Genomic DNA, 14234 nt, shown 5'->3' on the forward strand with positions numbered 1-14234 from the left:
GTGAACGCAAAACATTTGCGAGAGAACGCAAACGCATTTAGCTTAACTACATTTCCTCCCATCTCATACTTTTTCTAGTGCCATGTCCCTTCAGGGGCTCCGTACATTATAACAATAATTACATTTACACTGCATACAAATCTAAAAGACGGACAGCTAAAAGCAGTAGATACATACATGGCACACTCTTTAAAAATAAAGGATCTATTGGCATCTATTGTTCCATGAGGAACTTTTAACATTCATTGATTTTTTCCAATATACAATAGGTTGTTTATAATTAAAGCCAAGACAGCAATATAGTGTCGGCCCAGATCCGGCCCACATCTGGTACGCGTGGAATCCACATGTACCAGATGTGGCCCGGATCTGGGCCGGCTCTACGTTGCTGTCTGGGAAGGTTCTTTAGATTTTTTTAAATGTTCTTCAAACTAAGAAAAAAATGGTTCTTTTAAGAACTGTTCACTGAAAGATTCATTTGGGGAACCAAAAGTGGTACTTCCATGCCATTGCCTATTTTGTGAGAGTGTTTTAGAGCACATATGACGGAGGTGAATCAGAGAGTGTTTCTCAGGATGAGCTGCACGCTGAGGCTTGACGGCTCCTCCACCGGCTGCTGAGACAGGTTGTTGGTTTGCGGGATGCTTTCTACAGTACAGTCCTTCACAGGGCACACGGAGAAACGAGACAACAGCGTCACAAGAACGGACTTCATCATCACCATAGCGATGTGCTTTCCCACACACGACCGCGGGCCTGATCCGAACGGCTGAAAGAAACGACTCGGCACCTTTAGAGAGACAGAGAAAGGTATTACTTTGTTGGTGTTGACATGGTCACAAAACATTATTTCATAACATAATGAACAAAATATTAAATTAAATTTATTAAGAACATTTATATAATGCCAACTAATAATATATATATTTATACAGTATATATATATATATGGGTGGTTGACATGACATGGCCTTTTTTTGGTCCAATGTGTCAAAGTTAAGTAAATTATAGAAAAATATGTCAAAAACTGTGGTGATATTGTTCAGAAAGTGCTGTTGTATGTGAACATACAGAACATTCATGGATTTAATCTTCCATTTTTTCACAATTTTCAGCCAAACCAGAATAAGCTCATATGGCGTGACTGTCCCAAGCACATTTCACAAATTTTGATTTTGAATAAAAACAAGAAAATGAATTTATTTTCTGTTTATTCAATCATATATTGATATCCCAGATGTCTACTTGTGAGTCTGCTTGACTATAAGTTCAGGCATAATATTTTGAAGCCACATTTTGTCCCAAAAATGGATATCATAAGGTGTGACGCCATATTCCTTTTATTAAACGGGCAATTGTTTGGAGACCTTTGGGGAGTGGGGGTCCTCCTTCTTTCAGGAGGAAGAACAACACCTCAGAAGGACACTGAAAGTTACAATGTGAGTTTTCTCTCTTCATGTTTTAAAAAAAAATCAAGAATATCCGGCACTCCTGCTTCAGTTCCCTTTTGTGCTGTCTTTTGGTGTGACGCATTTTACACAAAAATGCCCAAATGAAATTACTTTTCAGTCAATATTACCTTTTAAACTATATTGTCATATTGTAGTTAGCATGTTAGCATAAAAGCACTGCTTAATGTCATGCTAAGTACATGAAACCTCATATGGTGTGACACACAGGGTTTTCTTGTCACACCATATGATTATTTTGTCACACTATATGATATGAACTGCATTTAAATACATAAATAATGCTCTTAGATACATATTTTATAGCTAATAGTTAAATTTATTGAATATTTCGTCTTTTTTGAAACTATATTATTCACACATTTAATATCTATACACCAACTCAATTTGGTGAATCCCTACTTCCCTACTATCCCATTTTCAAGCTGAATCCATGTTAAACTACAGCATTTTGTCACTCAAATGTTTCCCTTTATTTTTTTTTATTTTTTTTTCAGTTTGAGGTAGATTTCAGTAGATGGCGAGATATGGCGAATACAGAAAGAACAAGGAAATGATACATCATCAGCTTGCTGTTCGGTCATTGTTTTACTCATCCTCATTTTGAAATTAATTTATGCATTAAATAAAAAAATAATGTTCACTGATTTACTAAAGATTAGTAGAATTCATGTAGTTAATATTCAGATTAAAATAAAAAGTGCAAGATCAAATGAATACTGTAAGTGGATTAATTAATGTGTTATAAACATGATTCTTTGCTACTTTTAGTAGAACCAGAGAAAGTCTAATGAGGGGAGAAGTGCCACTCAATAAACTTCCGGTTGCAGTTCCACTCTTGTTCCATATGAGGGCGCTCACATTACGAGTGCAGAATGAATGGAGGTCTATGGAGCTATACCGCTCAAAATCCACTTTTCTTAGGATATAATTTTTTGTCTAGTAATTTGAATGTTGTTTTCGAAAGGGGATGCAAAGAAATTACACATTGCTTGGTGTTAGATTAGAGTCACTTATTTGCTTTAAAAAGTCTTTCAAAATGTCAATGACGTCAGAATGCTGACGTCATTAGCAGAATGCTAGCTAGCGTGTTATGGGCAACAACAACTCAACCTGTAAGAAATCGAAAAGAAATAAGTACTCGTTCATTCAACTTTCGATCTATAACCCATGTTGAATGAACGAGTACTTATTCATTCAACTTTCGATCTATAACCCATGTTGAACTTGCAAAACCTACAATCAAATCTGAGATTTCTCAACGGCAATCGGGTGAGGGAGACAAATTTAGCCGTCTAGCCCCATAGACTCCCATTCATTTTGCACTCATGGCGAGCGCCCCCAGTGGAACTCTGATTGGAACTACAACCAATAGGACTTAATAGGGCGTTGGAGTGAACAGGCTTTCCGTAGACGGGCTTTGGTAGAACTCAATGTTTTAAACAATTTTGTGATTTTTGCTGTAACTGAAACAATGATTCACTTGTCAAACTAAGTTTGGTTGTTTGTTAAATGCAGCTAATACAGATTTTTGCATACAGATTGTTGTGTGGTGTGACATCATATGGCGTGACACCATGTCATTTGGTGTGACATTCAGAATTTTGAAAGAAATTAAGGCTTTTTGGTTATTAATCATAAAATCATTAATGTGACATATGGGGAATAGTGCCAGCAAAGGTTACAGGCATTTTGGTACTTTTATAACAAGGCATTCCCAAATTAATTTGAAGTATTGAAGTATTAGGAGTAAACATCTTTCTATGAGTGTTGATAAAGTAAAATAATGCAAAATGTAACATATTTGCACATAAGAAATGCTATACTTTTATATAGTAATGATAAAGAATCAGGATAAATGGACACTATCACATTATACCCCTTTTTAATTTAATACACAATAACATTCATGTCACACCATATGACAATTTTAGTCACTAAGACAGTAAACTAGTAAATAAATGTAAATTTCAGGACAAAATCTACAAGACCACATATATATTTGGAAATATAAGAGTTGGTAGAATATAACCCAATGAGTTCCATGCCTTACATTTAAGATTTTTTAAAATAATAATAAAAAAAATAAAAATAAATAAATAAATATATATATATATATATATATATATATATATATATATATATATATATATATATATATATATATATATATATATAATTAGTAGGCATGTTTTATGCAATAAAATAAAAGCTTATTGTGTTATAAATTACATTTAATATTAATCTATATTAACCTACAGTATACTTAGGTTACTACTTTTTACAGTGTATTAGTAATACTAGTCCAAATACTTACTAATTTTCCTTAAAGGGGGGGTGAAATGCTCATTTTCACTCAATCTCCTGTTAATCTTGAGTACCTATAGAGTAATATTGCATCCTTCATATCTCCAAAAAGTCTTTTGTTTTATTATATTTTTAATTGAAAGATTGGCTGTACCGAGTCTTTCCGGAAAAAAACGAGCGGCTGGGGGCGGGCCGTGTGGGCGAAGCTAAGCTGTGCTAACGTGCCGAGCTAACACACAGAGACATTTGTTCAACAGTTTTACTCACCGTTCCAACGCACGACCGCGAACCTTTATCATTGTGACTGCTCGATCCTGCTCGATCCTTAAGCATTAGACGATCTGGGCTTTGTTTATAAAACAATCATCGTCGAAATGCAGGGAACAACAGTCTTACACAACGTTTATGCTCAGGAAAACAAACTCCATCCACGGGTGCCTTAACGCCGGGTTCTTTGGAAATCTGTGCAGGGTTGTCTTCCCCTGAGAACTAAAAATACACTTCTTTGGTGACATTGACTTCCCAAAAGCCGGGCAGGGCGCTTTGATGGCGAACTGCTTTCACTCTCTTGCTCTGTTTTACGAGTGCGCGCGCGCCTGCGATCTTACCGGAGAAGTGCCCTTAGGACCCATATAAGGAAATTCCGCCCTCTCTTACGTCAGACAGAGCCATACTCGAAAAAAACTTTCCGAAACTTGTGACAAACCGGAAGGACAATTTTCGGAACAAAAATACTCCTTCAAACGTACAACTTAACTTTTGAAACTTTGACCATGTTTAGCATGGGAATCCAACTCTTTAACAGTGTAAAAAACTCAGTATGCATGAAACAGTAATTCACCCCCCTTTAATTTGTTATAATTTTACAATAGTAACAATAGCTTTTATATTTATAGTATTTTGGTAAAAAAAATTAAAATAATAATAATTACCACAGTGCATTTTTGTAAAGTTGTAAGAGAGATAAACATTGAATTCTGTATAAAATGATGTTAATGAAACATAATGCATTCATTTTTAAAGTAGTGAACATTGATTGTTACTATTTACTATATATTTTATGAATTTTATATTATAAAATCAAAGTTAAATAGCATTTAAATACAAAACTATTGAATCATAAAGAAAAAATATTTTAAAAATAATACAATTAACATGGGATCTCCATTGAACAGTCTCAGAATCATTCTTATTTATTTATTTATTTATTTATTTGAATGATGGCTAATTGATACTTTGCACGTGACGTCAGTTGTACTGGCTGGCGGGCAAGAACGTCATTCTCTAGCAACGAAAACCAGTTAACTAATCAAGGATCTTGCCAGGATGCTGCCAGTTTTAATATACAAAAGTTGGTGTTTTGAGGTGTACACGACATGCCAGATAGTTGTTGTGCGATTGGATGCACTAACTGCGTTTGTTGCCCGCCAGATATCACGTAACTGCAAAGTATCAATAGTTTAGCATGAAAAATGTTTGTGAGGGCTTTAAAGACCGAAAAATGAGACAAGAAAGAGATTTTATTATAATAAAGACTCACGTTCTTCTGGAAGTTGTCAAGACTGAACTCATTCGGTTTAGGGAAGAAATCGGATCGGTGCATTCGACCCACGTTTAATATGATGTTTGTTCCTTTCTTTACTCTGTAGCCCTCGATGACATCATCGTCCAGCGCCCGGCGCATGGTGAAGTCCACGACCGGGTGGAACCGGAGAGACTCGTTGATAAAACTCTCCAGAATGTTTAACCTGGACAGATGTGAGTGCTGCAGGCTCCGACCAGCTACAAAACACAGTCACAACATCATGTTTAAATAACCAGTTTGAAACAAACATTGACTACACAATCAAACATGAAGAATTCATCCAAAACGGAACATTCTGTCATTTATTTACTTATTTTCATGTCATTCCAAACTCTGATAATCCCTACTTTCATGATACTTTAATGTTGTCTTTAATGAAGTCTGTCACTAAATGGAAAAGAGTTACAAAAAGATTCTTCCATATTTTTGTGTAGGCCTACCACAGAATATATCTAGAAGGTTTGGAATGACATGGTGATGGTGAGTAAATTATTCCTTTAAAGAACAAAAATTACATGCATGACATTTAAGTTTCACTAGAAACATTTCAATATATTTTAGTTTACCATAAATGCTTTTTAGTGTATTTGACAGTACACAAAGGCAATAGAAGTAATTATGAAATTGCATATGAAGTTCTAAATCTTAATCTTTAAAGGCACAATATGTATTTTTTTTTGCTTTAAAAATATAAAAAAATCACTATATCTATGTTATATATTTTTTAAAGTTGTGTATTTACATTATCCCGACAATTCCAATTAACTTCTAAATCCAGAGAAATTAATATTTTAATTCGAAGACACGGACCGTGTCTTTATTTCCGTTATGTCGCAGTCAATGGCGTCATATCCGCGTTGTCCCTGGTTTCCGCCTATGGTGCCATGGTAACCAGAGCTATGAGCAGAGCCCTCTGATTAACCAAAGCGACAGACGCAGACATCTGTGGAGTTCGCAATGTCTATTTGCACGCTGTTGTTGTTTTGTTCAAACATTACGGACCATGGCAAGCAGACTTTGGATAAAAAAGGAGAACTAAAACGAGAATCAATATCAGCGCGGTGTTTTCGAGATGCATTGCAGAGAGCTCCCATAGACAGTATATAAACGAGAGCTCCACGTCCGAGACTTCGACACATTTACATAAAACTAATCAATGTTACTGTATATAACGTTAGTTCAACAATGATAAAATGTTAGAATATGATCTGTATGTTATTCTAATGTTGATCTAGCTTACTGCTAAGTTAGTCTCATACAGACAAACTAACACATACTTTTCAACACATTCAAATGCAGTTTAGTGTGATAGTGTAATGTTAGACCAGGTGAAACAGCGCTGCGTTACCTCACAAGTTTAATTTGTCTAATAAACTGACCTGTGAGTAGTAATTCTGCACTTGCGTGTAGTTCGGTAGAATGAAATGTCCGTATTCCTTTTATATCCGCGGGAGCTCGCGTCGCGTGTGGAGCTGATAGCTGTCTCTTAGCAATCCCGAACTGCTTCATATCACAGTCATGATAAAAGCATCGATGTATTCAGTCAACCATAAACATTATTAGATCGGCCGGCTTGACGTTGACGACAACATCCATAATTCTTAGCATGTGTTGCGTCATCAAACTACGCCTTTGTTATTGTAAAGAGGTTAGCGACCCCTAGTGGAGAAAAAATCCCATACTGTACGTTTAAGTCCTACCTCAAAAAAGCACTCTTAAGTTCAGCTTATTGCATTTAATATAAACTGAAGCTATAACACATTTTCATTTAATTGTAAATTACATGCAATTAAGTGTGAACACATTACATTCAGTTTGCAATTTTTGCATATTCTTTATATATAAGTATATTATTTCCATAATTAGTACTCTTTTTTTTTAAAGTATGCTAGAGTGTACTTTTCACATGGGATGAAAGACAAAATGACTGTCTCTTGTGTGTGCGCTCAGACCTAAAACAGTTTCCATTTCCTGCAGGATCTTCAACTCGACGTCCGGATTCTGTTTGAGTAACAGCAACATGAAGAATAGACTGATAGAGAGAGTATCTGGAGCCGCGATCAACATCTCCAACACACACTGCCTGACGTTCTCAGCGTTCAGCTCTCCGTGGCTCTAAACACACACACACACACACACACACACACACACACACACACACACACACACACACACACACACACACACACACACACACACACACACACACACACACACACACACACACACACACACAGGTCAGTCATTCTTATATATGCTTCAGGGGTGTGTGTGTGTGTGTGTGTGTGTGTGTGTGTGTGTGTGTGTGTGTGTGTGTGTGTGTGTGTGTGTGATACTGGCATGTCACATTCACCTGAGCAAATATCAACTCTGCTGTGAAGTCGAGCTGGTCGAGTTTTTCTGCACGTGTCAGCTGAACTTTCTTCTGCTCGATCAGAGCCGTGATGGCGTCCTGTAACTCCTGACTGAAACGCACACAAACACTATAAAACACTATAAATAAATAAAAATTCACTTTAAAATTCAGTCCTAAAAGAAGGAACTTCAAAGCTGAATGCAGCTTTTATGACAGTGTTCCTTAAAAAAAAAGCACTGTGGTCGTACCAATATCATGGCTATCATATTCATATAGCATAGTATTTACATGCATTTACACATTTCTCCAAAACAAAATGGCACTATCATGAACTCACGCTTCTCTCTTGTGCTTCTTGTGCAGCCAGTCCAGTCTGAAGTACACATCAGGTTTGATTAATACTGTCTGCCAGGTGTCAAAATATTTCTGAATCTTCTGAAGCAGATCACGCTCTACAACACATCAGCAAGACTCAAACAGTTAAGTATGTTATTTAGTGAATATTCAATGTATATCAGGTATTAAAAGCAATATTATGATCACAAACAATGCTCGTGTTTATACATGATCCCAGACAGCAAAATAGTGTCGGCCCAGATCTGGGCCGCATCTGGTACACGTGGGTTCAACGTGTACCAGATGTGGGCCGGATCTGGGCCGACACTATGTTGCTGTCTATGTTGGAACTTGAGGGACAAGTTTACAGTTTATGTCAAGTTTAGGCTTACAACCAGGGTTAGGTGCTTCTACATCAGTGTTATTCACCATCATTTCCCTCTGATTTTAGGGGTAAGTTGTGTGTAGGGTTAGGTTTAGGGATATGGTTAGGACAAAATTTTCAGACAAGAATGTTGCTCCAGGAACATGTCTTTCTTGGCAAAATCACGGTGCCCGCCAAGATACATAGCATATAAAACCCAGACAGCAACATAGTGTCGGCCCAGATCCGGCCCACATCTGGTAGGCATGGGGCCGGTTTCACAAAGATAGACTTTGACTATGGCTTAGATATAATAGATAGTCAGACTTCAGATAGACATCTAAATCAGACCGTTGCACAAAGCACTTAAGACTCTGACTATCTTAAGTAGGACTACACTGCAATGCATTCTGGGTAAAATAAGACACTTTTCAAAACAAAAAACATGGCGGATCGAGTAAGCGCATTCAACCGCTCAGTGCAGTTTACCCCGGCGGTGAATATGTGTTTGTTGGAGGAGTATAAATGACGGAGTATGTTTTTATGTTTCCACTGTTCGATCGCGCCCGTGCCATCTCTCTCTCTGAAACACACACACACATTCCAGCATTGAAATCTTGACATCGCAGCTTGTTATTATGCGTTCACACCAAACGCAAATAGAGTGTCAAATTCGCGTCTATCACGTCTAGTTCGACTCTTGAACATTTTGAATCCATTCGCGCGTTTTAACTTTTAATGAGAGCTAGCAGTGTCATTTGTGCAAACTCTTACACTGCACTCTTACACTTTTTGGATGTCTGCTAGCGTCCAAGGCGAATAGGACGCGCGTATAAAGCGAGCGTTTGAAGCGAAATAGACGGGCATTCAGAGCTATGACTCCACTATGACTCTACTACCCCCTGTTTGAGCAGACACGGTGTATTGAATTTCACGCATCGCCCATGACGCTTGCGTATAAAAAAAAGGGAGCACGTCGATCGTTGCTCGCGTTGACTATGTAGCGGCCCTAACAGTTACAAGGACATTTTACTTGGGAATGTAGTAACAAGAAGAAATGTTTAAATTATGAGCCATTTTCCCTTTTCTTTTGGCAGTTTGTAACTGATTGTTACTGCTGGTTTCCAAGGTAACATAGAGTCTTAGACCTAAGGTAGCCTGGGGGTAAGGTGTCTAATTTTTTTGGTCTAAATGAAGTCAGTCTTTATTTTTGTGAAACAGTCTAACTTGCATTAGACTAGTCTATGAGCAAATTTTAGACTTGTCTAACACGATAGACCGGTCTAAAATAGCTTTGTGAAACCGGCCCCTGGAATCCACATGTACCAGATGTGGCCCGGATCTGGGCCGACACTATGTTGCTGTCTGGGAAGCGTTTCACTTTATTTTGATGGTCCACTTTAGACATTCTACTAACTATAAGTAACTTGTCATCTAACTCTCATTAGAGTAGAGTATTAGTAGACTGTAGTAGAATAAGTTGACATGTAGTTGGAAAGTTACTTATAATTAGTACAATGCCTATAGTGGATCGTCTAAATAAAGTGTTACCTATAAAAGAAATACACTGTCATTCAAAAGATTGGAGTAAGATTTCATTGTCAAATATCTTCTTTTGTGTTCTGAAGCAGATTAAATGTCAAAGAGGTTTGTGAGTAAATGATGACAGAATTTTTTTGAACATTCTAAGTCAGACTTACAAATAAATGGCATCATATAACAAAAGGTTTAAGTTCCTATAGACCTTTTTGAGCTGTTGTATGTTAGTGCAAGTGTTTCTCAGGACTGACCATTGAGAGGGACTCCTAGAAACAGTCTGTTGGAAATGTCCACCACAATGCACCGCAGTAAATTGAGAATGTCCACCTGTCCCCGAGCATCCGTCAGGTGAGACAGATCATCCAGGTGTGTGGTTGTGGAAGTGGTGCAAATCTCTAAAGTTCTCTGAAGCCCTGGACCTGTTAGAGCTGATACACACACATACACATGCTTAGCAAACACTGCTAAAATCCAGTGGAATGAAATTAGATATCTAAATTAATTGCAAAAGAGAAAAGATACAAGTATATCTGTGACATAGAGATGTCAAATTTGATCATGCAATTTAAATCTTTTTATGCACATTTAATACCTTGCATATTACCAAAAGCATGCCCACCTTTAGCATAAAAGGTGCGGATTTTTTTCCAGAGCACCACATTTGAGTTGAATATGATGCCCTGTTCATGCATCCCAATACACTGCAGACCTAGTTTGCTCCCAAAGCGTGAGGTGTACAGAGATCTCCTCAACACATGACACACAGCAGATGACCTGTGACGCACACAGCATCAGAATAATACATTTATGCCACATTTGGGTTAATTTATCCTGGAATATTGTGTGATTGGTGCTGGCATGATCTGTCCTTTGTGAAAGAGACATTTCATTGTTTTGAACGTGCACTTGTGTACTTCAAAACTTAAAAGTATGTTTAAAAAACTGTACCTGCAAATATTATAATATTAATGAAATACAAGGTGACTTAAGTGCACTTAAAGAGAGTATACTTTGGTGACTATGTAATAATGTAAATTAAAAGTTTAACTTTAAAGTACATTTCAATCATTATGTATTAATATTTGTTGTCATACTTTAAAATTGACTTATTATTATGTGTTGACTAACATGCTAAAGCACATGCAACGTTCTTGATTATAATTTTAACTGTAGTGAGTTATTCGTTTTTGCATTTAAAGTTAATGTATGTACTAAATTGCAACTTCATTACAAATGTGTATTGATAAATATATTTAAATACATGACACAAGTTTCAATTGAAATTATATTAAAGTATATTTAATGCTTGTCAGATGTACACTTTAACCATATTTCAAAGACAATAGAAGTAATTATAAAATTACATATAAAGATGAGTCCCACTTAACTAATTGAATTAACATAAATTTAAACTATAATATAATTAGTTTAACTGTAAGTAACATACAGTTAAGTGTCTGAAAAGATTACAATCAGTTCACACTTAAGAATATTCTTTAAATTGAATGTATATTATTTCTGTACCTTTTTTAAAAAAAAATGGTATGCTAATGTGTACTTCTTTTTCACAAGGGGTGATGTGTGTGTCAGGACTTACCTGCTCAAGATGAGAGTTTCCTCACCGTTGATCCAGACCCGCACAATGTCTCCATATTTGCTGTTGTAGTAGTTGCTGGCAGTCCCGATCCCAGACCAGATGAACCGACAGTAAGAGAGAAAAGGACCCAGACCCAGGAAGAAACAAGGACCTGAATAAAACACATTGCAGCAAACAAGTAATTAGCATGATAACATGTGTCATGATATAATTCATCTAAATCAGTTTCATGCAACAGAGTTTTTATGACCCCATTATAACATAACAATATGTGAAAAATACACCATTGTTCAATAAATAGTCAAATGTATGGCTAATGATTGTTTATAGTGGCATTTAGCAAAACAATGTAGCAATTAGGTGCATTCATATTAAATGTGCTCATAGGTGTCTGTTTATAGTCAATTTACATTTGTGACCCTGGACCACAAAACCAGTCACATGAGTGTTATACACCATACGAAAGCTGAATAAATAAGCTTTCCACTGATGTATGGTTTGTTACGATAGGACAATATTTGGCCGAGATACAACTATTTGTAAATCTGAAATCTGAAAAAATCGAACCATTGAGAAAATCTCCTTTAAAGTTGTCCATTTATGTTCGCGATTGTGCAGCATTCACTCACAAAAATAAATGTTTTATATATTTACCATAGGACATTTACAAAATATCTTCATGGAACATGATCTTTACTTAATATCCTAATGATTTTTGGCACAATTTTGACCCATACAATGTATTGTTGGCTATTGCCACTAATATACCTGTGCGACTTGTGACTGGTTTTGTGATCCAGGGTCACATTTATTATGAACATTTATTTATTCAATCAGAATTTAGACCATCCGTTTTATAAATATACTTTACGTTACTACACTATTTACCCAAAACGTAAATAGCATAAATGATAAACACCACATGATAGGAGATGTAACCATTTGAAACCCCTCTTTCCCACAACCATCAGTTCAGAATGAAAATGAGTTCCAGAACATGCTGCAAAACAAAAAAGGACAAAATTTCAAACAAACCCTACCGACCCGGCACATGGGATTTCTCTGGCCGATGGTGTCTGATGGCCAGCAGCAGGCAAAGTAACAGCAGCAGTAGTGTGGCCGTGGCTCCACACACATTGTCTTGAGTCCCTTCAGTGCCATTATGGGCCCCTTCGACCAGAAAGTCAACCGCAGCCTCGCCGAGACGCACCGGCTTCATTCCACAGGGCTGGAGCAGTTCCGCTGCCATAAGAACAGATGGGAAATTACAGCCTCTTCAAGTCTAAAGCGCCACAACTGCAGACATACACTTTTATATCTGAGCGGTTGCATGGGATTGGATCAGGATAATTCAAAAGTCAAAATAAAAACTCAGCGTAACCTTGTGTGATCCTCGTGTCCTTGCGGTTCGAGTTTCCAAAACATTATCGTGACACTCGAACCCTCAGCTGTGCCAAACTCATCTCTGAATTTTCATTAAGACATCAAAGACTTTAAGAGATACGAGACATCTGTGGCATGACCTTCAGTCATTCTACAGGCTACAAAAAGGGGCAAGCATACTTGGGGTTACTGACTCAAACAAACCCAATGCCCCTTTTCTTAGCAAACAAACGTATAATTTTCCAATGGTGGGAAATAAAACAGAATATCAATGGATGGGCACTTTTGTTCAGGAAGCAACCACTTATACTGGTCATAACAAAAGATGTACGTTGAATGATCTGAACTTCATTGACTTAATCTTTTTTGTGATCAACTTTTTGCTGTCTTTAGACATAACAAAGTAACATCCATTCAAACAAACAGACAGGGAAAAGGTGGATTTAACAATCTGAAAGAAAAGGGGAAAAAAAAAAGTTGATAGGGTCATTCCTTTATATAATCCAATATGTTGGATGAAAAACATTGCCATGCATCAATGGTACTAGGTTTAGCTTTGTTAAATTGTGCTGCTGTACATTCACAAGTCACTATTCCAAGGAGGCTATGAATCCAAAACATTTTTGCACACGTTCATTAACTTAATATTAACACCTGTTAATATTAAGTGGTCATGGTACTTAAGAACACAATGTAAAGCCTTACCAACCATTCATATTCATTTTATGTATTTCTTGTATTATGTCTTAAAGCATCACGATTATTTAGGAATTTGATGGTTTTCATTATTCAATTTAAAACAAAAACAAATTGTTACAGGGAACACAACAGCTATTTTGTGTCTTCAGTTTGCCCTCTTTGTGCGTCTTTATCAGATTCAGAGACATTGTGAATTCACTGAACGCCCACTTTAATCGCTAAAGAATTTATGGAAATAAGCTGACATCTTAGTCAGAGCAGATGCACGCAGCATTCTGGCATTTTCTTTGTAAAGGGAGGGAAACTTTAATCAATCCCCCATAGTTCATGATTCCTTAATGCACTACTTAATTTTACACATTCGTCCTCTCTTCTTCACACATTGAACTTCTCATCTACAGTCCCAAATACATGTTGATTTAACCCTGCCCCATCTGCTGTATTGACTCTCATTTTCCTCACTTGTTTTTTGATTCTTAGTTATTATGTAGAAAAATGCATGCAGGTCAATATTTCATGGCAGAAGCTTAATGGATGAACTCTGGATGTTGCTGGTTAAGGCCCAAAGAGGGGTATTTGTGAACCATTGTAGCCTTGAG

At 36.8% G+C, this 14234-nt stretch overlaps 1 protein-coding gene across 1 annotated transcript; it reads right to left on the reverse strand.

Annotated features, from left to right (window-relative positions):
- Nucleotides 1-556: 556 nt before the first annotated feature.
- Nucleotides 557-12802, reverse strand: cyp19a1a (cytochrome P450, family 19, subfamily A, polypeptide 1a; the record flags this gene model as incomplete). The annotated part of the gene is made up of 9 exons (XM_081372605.1): nucleotides 557-790; nucleotides 5317-5558; nucleotides 7314-7476; nucleotides 7715-7826; nucleotides 8055-8169; nucleotides 10208-10384; nucleotides 10576-10730; nucleotides 11554-11704; nucleotides 12598-12802. 9 exons carry the CDS (start codon nucleotides 12800-12802, stop codon nucleotides 557-559), a joined length of 1554 nt encoding a protein of 517 aa, XP_081228731.1.
- Between the last annotated feature and the right edge of the window lie 1432 nt (nucleotides 12803-14234).

This window comes from Scardinius erythrophthalmus (genome assembly GCF_964197995.2).
Source record: "Scardinius erythrophthalmus genome assembly, chromosome: 8".
NCBI lineage: Eukaryota > Metazoa > Chordata > Actinopteri > Cypriniformes > Leuciscidae > Scardinius > Scardinius erythrophthalmus.